Raw genomic sequence first — 3,935 nt, 5'->3', positions numbered from 1 at the left:
TTTGAATTTCGGCAGGTAGAACATGGCCTTATATAGCCATAAAGCATCAAATGAATATTAGTCATTCTGTGCTGTCCAGACTGTCAGCTGCCTAAACTCAGCCTGTTCTTTTCTGCGAGGTGTTTCCTGAACAATCCGCTCACTGAATGCAGGATATTCTCTTTGTTTGTTTTGTCTCGTTTATCCAAGCACCTACTTATTGGGGTGGGAAACACTTAATTTTATCCCATCACTGGGTTTGCGCAATGGTATCAAGCTCACTTTCGTGTGTTTTATTTTTAATTTTTATTGACTACAACCAAACATTTTATTCCATTCAGTATACATGTCAAGTTCTTTTTGCGATATGCTGGGCTGGAATTTGCAAAACACATTGTCAAAGTCTTGGTAGGAGACCGGTCTCACTTGACTCGGGTGGATGGCTGACAAGTCAGTGCCAGGGATGCCATGGAGAGGACCCACGACAGCCTCCTGACACAGCTGCGCCACATCCAGTCCCGAGAAGCCCTCCGTCCGCTGGACCAGCAGTGACATCTCTTTGTCACTGAGACAGTAGTTGTGCTGTGAGAGCAGCTGGCTGATTATCTGGTGCCTCGATGTGCTGTCGGGTAACGGGATGAGGAGGCGCTTGGTGAAGTACCTCCTCAGGGACTCCGGGATCTCCTCGGGCTTGTTGGTGGAGCAGACCACCAGCACGTGGTCCTCGGCCGAGCTCAGAACGCTGTCCAGCTGCATGAGGAGCTCGCTCTTGAGCCGGTTCACCGGGCTCTCCTCGCCGAGCTGGGCCGAGAGCAGCACGTCCACCTCGCTGATGAACAGCACCGCCGGCTGGCGACACCGGGCCACCAGGAAGGACGCCTGGATGATCTTGTCGCCCTCCGCCAGCCACTTGGTCACCAGGGCGGAGCTGTTGAGCCTCAGGAAGACGGCCCCTAGCTGGCTCGCCATACAACGGGCCAGTAGAGTTCTACCCGTTCCCTGAGGTCCAAACAGAAGGAGGGTCCGCGGCAACGTGGCGAGTCCGCTAAACATGTCCGGTCTTAAAATGGGCCACATTATCTCCTCTTTGATGAACGCCTTGGCCGGGTCCAGACCGGCGATGTCGCTCCAGTCCACCGGGGGGCCCTGCTGCAGGATCTCGGTGGTGACCATCTCCACCAGGCCGGAGTCGCTGTTTTTCAGCTCCTCCTCGGCCGCCGCGTGGCCGGACGAGGCGGGCGCGCCGCCGCCGTCGGGCCGCGGCGCGGAATGGGAGAGGTGCTGCCGGAGCTCGTCGCTCGGCTCGCTCATGACGGGGGAGCCGAACTTGCCGTAGGACTCGCCCGATCGGAGGTCACCTACGGAGCTTTTGGCCGATCCGTAGGACGGAGGGGTGAGCGCTCTGCTGGAGTGAATGTTAAATTTCCGTTGCTGATCTGAAGATATCGGCTGCTTCGCGGGCTTAAAGGCTAAAGACGACGCCTCGGCGTTTCTGTCAAAGCCGTTCCCCCTGTTTGAGTCCGTGATGCTGCTGTCTGGTATCCTGTACATAGGGCTCTGCGAGGAGCGCTGTTGGTTGTAGTTGAAATTACCATAGCTAGAGTCCATATCTCCATGACCGGTCATGTAGAAAGCTTTTCTTTTTAATGAGTTGGCCATGCTGCCATTCAAAGGTGTCGGTGCTATTGGTGCGTGATTATGCGACTGGTAGGTGTAGCCGGGCAGCGTGGCGGGGGGAAGCGGCGTAGGGGCGGCGATACCAGAGGGCAGATATGCAGAGGGAGGGGGGGCTCCCCCGGGGCTATAGCCGGGGGCAACAGCAGTCTGAGGTGGATACCCGGCCGGAGGATAATTGTAGTTGGAAAGGTTCGGAGACCCCGCGTTGTAGCCGGGCACTAGGGTAGGGGGAGGCGGAGGGGGCGGGGGTTGTAAGAGTCCGGCGCTGTGCAAAGGGGAGGGGTGCGGGGAGGGGAGGGCGGGGGTGCTCTGTCCACTGTAACTAGAATGCAGGTAGGAGCCGTTGTAGCTGGCGGTATATTCCTGAGAGGGGAGCCCAGAGTGGAGACTGGTAGCCGCGTGGCTCCCGCAGTTGCTACTGGAATAGCCGGGCTCAGACAGGCTGCTGGCCACGCCCGGGGAGCCACCGATGCTGGCCGACACGTCCGCGGGAGGGAGGGCGGCGGTCATTATTCCGGCCTTGCTCGCAGATAGAACGTCTGGAACACAGTTGATGGGGTAAATGCCCTCCTGCCAGGACTCGCTCTCCGACTTGCGTCCGTTCATGAGTCCGGTGGTGCCGTCGGAGTAGGAACACAGCAGGGTTCGTTCGTTGGGGCCCTCCAGGATCCCGGAGTACTTCTCGGCATACTTCTTCAGCAGGTTGGAGGCGGTCAGTGCAGAGATGTCGTCGTTGGCCCAGGCGTACTGATATGTGCGCTGGAAGTGGCCCCGGTAGGCCTCCACTTTGTGCGCTGGCGAGCGGGTGGTGGATGAGATGTCAAAGTGTTGCTCCGCCCATTGAGTGTGCTCTGGGGTCCACTGCATCTTTAGGCCTAGACATTTCACAAAGACAAATGTGTAAAAGTGCACATCAAATAGCTAATCTATTATTGATTCAATTTCCATAGCTATCAAACGATAAAGATCATCTTAACTACTGCTGGGGTGGATAAATCGTTTTTGTATTTTTGCTACAGTACAATAGAAAAACTAATTTCAGCAGGATTGTGATGATTACATACAAAGTGTAGTCAGTTATAGATGACGAATTACCTGCATGTAATAATAACCAGTAACCATAATGTAATCTGATTACTTTCAGTAAGTAATTACAAATATGGCGTATACTATTGATTTTGGAGAAATCCAAAGTACCTTAAGTAATCAGATTGCATAACTTGTTAGGTTACTGATTATATAGTTACATTAGTCATCTGTTGCATTATGAATTTAACCATGGGAAATGTGTAATGAAATTCTTAAAAACAATATCATGCAGCAAAAGGAAAGCATTGCAAAGTCCCCTAGAAGTATGCTATCCAACTACACAATGAAATATTAATTGTTAATTTATCCATTTATTACTCAGAGAGTGTAAAAATTAGTAGCTGACCGATGCCAAATTTTGGGGTCCCATGTTTTCACCTAGATTTTGTCAAAAAGCGCAACATTTTCAAATCAATTGGAAAACCATTGATTTGATCAAAGTTTTCACAAACATTTCACTTCAAAGCAAACAAATGAAAATGAACACAAATACATTTTGGATGGATTCACATTTTTCAAAAAGAGCAGATCTACAAGCACACAATGTGTCACGTTGCGAAATATTGTGAGCTTGTAGATCTGCTATTTCTGAATGTATGTATGTATATATATATATATATATATATATATATATATATATATATATATATTTATTGATTGATTTATTCTTTTTTTTTAACTTTCACCTATAATGACATGCCCTAAATAGGAACACCAGGTTGAAAGTAATTAAAGATCGGTACACATCGGCTGCCTAATTGTCGACACCCATGTCGTAAAAAAAGTCAAATAATGGTCGATATATCAGTCTGGCTCTAACACAGAGAGTCCATTTTGGCTACAATACTGTAGTAGTACAATAGTTTTTCACTGAGAGTGAAAAACTATTCACTGTGTACCTCCCATACGACAGACAGCACTGACAGAACATGCTACGGTGGTCAACAAGAGAATGTGGGACTCAACACCTGGTTAGCACAGCATAATCCACCCCGCACAGAGCTGGGTGACACAGACATCCCAGGTCAGTCTATAATCCAACTGTCATCTGAGGCATTCCGAGACAGTTTCAAATCTGCTCGGAGTGCTGCAAAGCAATCTCCTCGGCAGTGCTCCGCTGCTTTCATCACACAAAACCCCGCAGCCCGGCATGAATTACAACCACGCCGTTTCTGCCCACTATACTTCCC

At 50.1% G+C, this 3,935-nt stretch overlaps 1 protein-coding gene across 1 annotated transcript; it reads right to left on the bottom strand.

The window, feature by feature from the left end:
- Positions 1-255: 255 nt before the first annotated feature.
- Positions 256-2,526, bottom strand: fign (fidgetin). Its single transcript, XM_080413019.1, has one exon. The coding sequence runs from the start codon at positions 2,521-2,523 to the stop codon at positions 286-288; it is 2,238 nt and encodes a 745-aa protein (XP_080269145.1). The 5' UTR covers positions 2,524-2,526; the 3' UTR covers positions 256-285.
- Positions 2,527-3,935: the final 1,409 nt, after the last annotated feature.

Source organism: Gymnoscopelus braueri (assembly GCF_963280865.1).
Source record: "Gymnoscopelus braueri genome assembly, chromosome: 18".
Taxonomy (NCBI): Eukaryota; Metazoa; Chordata; class Actinopteri; order Myctophiformes; family Myctophidae; genus Gymnoscopelus; species Gymnoscopelus braueri.
The sequence above is the reverse complement of the archived record's forward strand: the minus strand, read 5'-3'. Positions and strand labels throughout refer to the sequence as shown.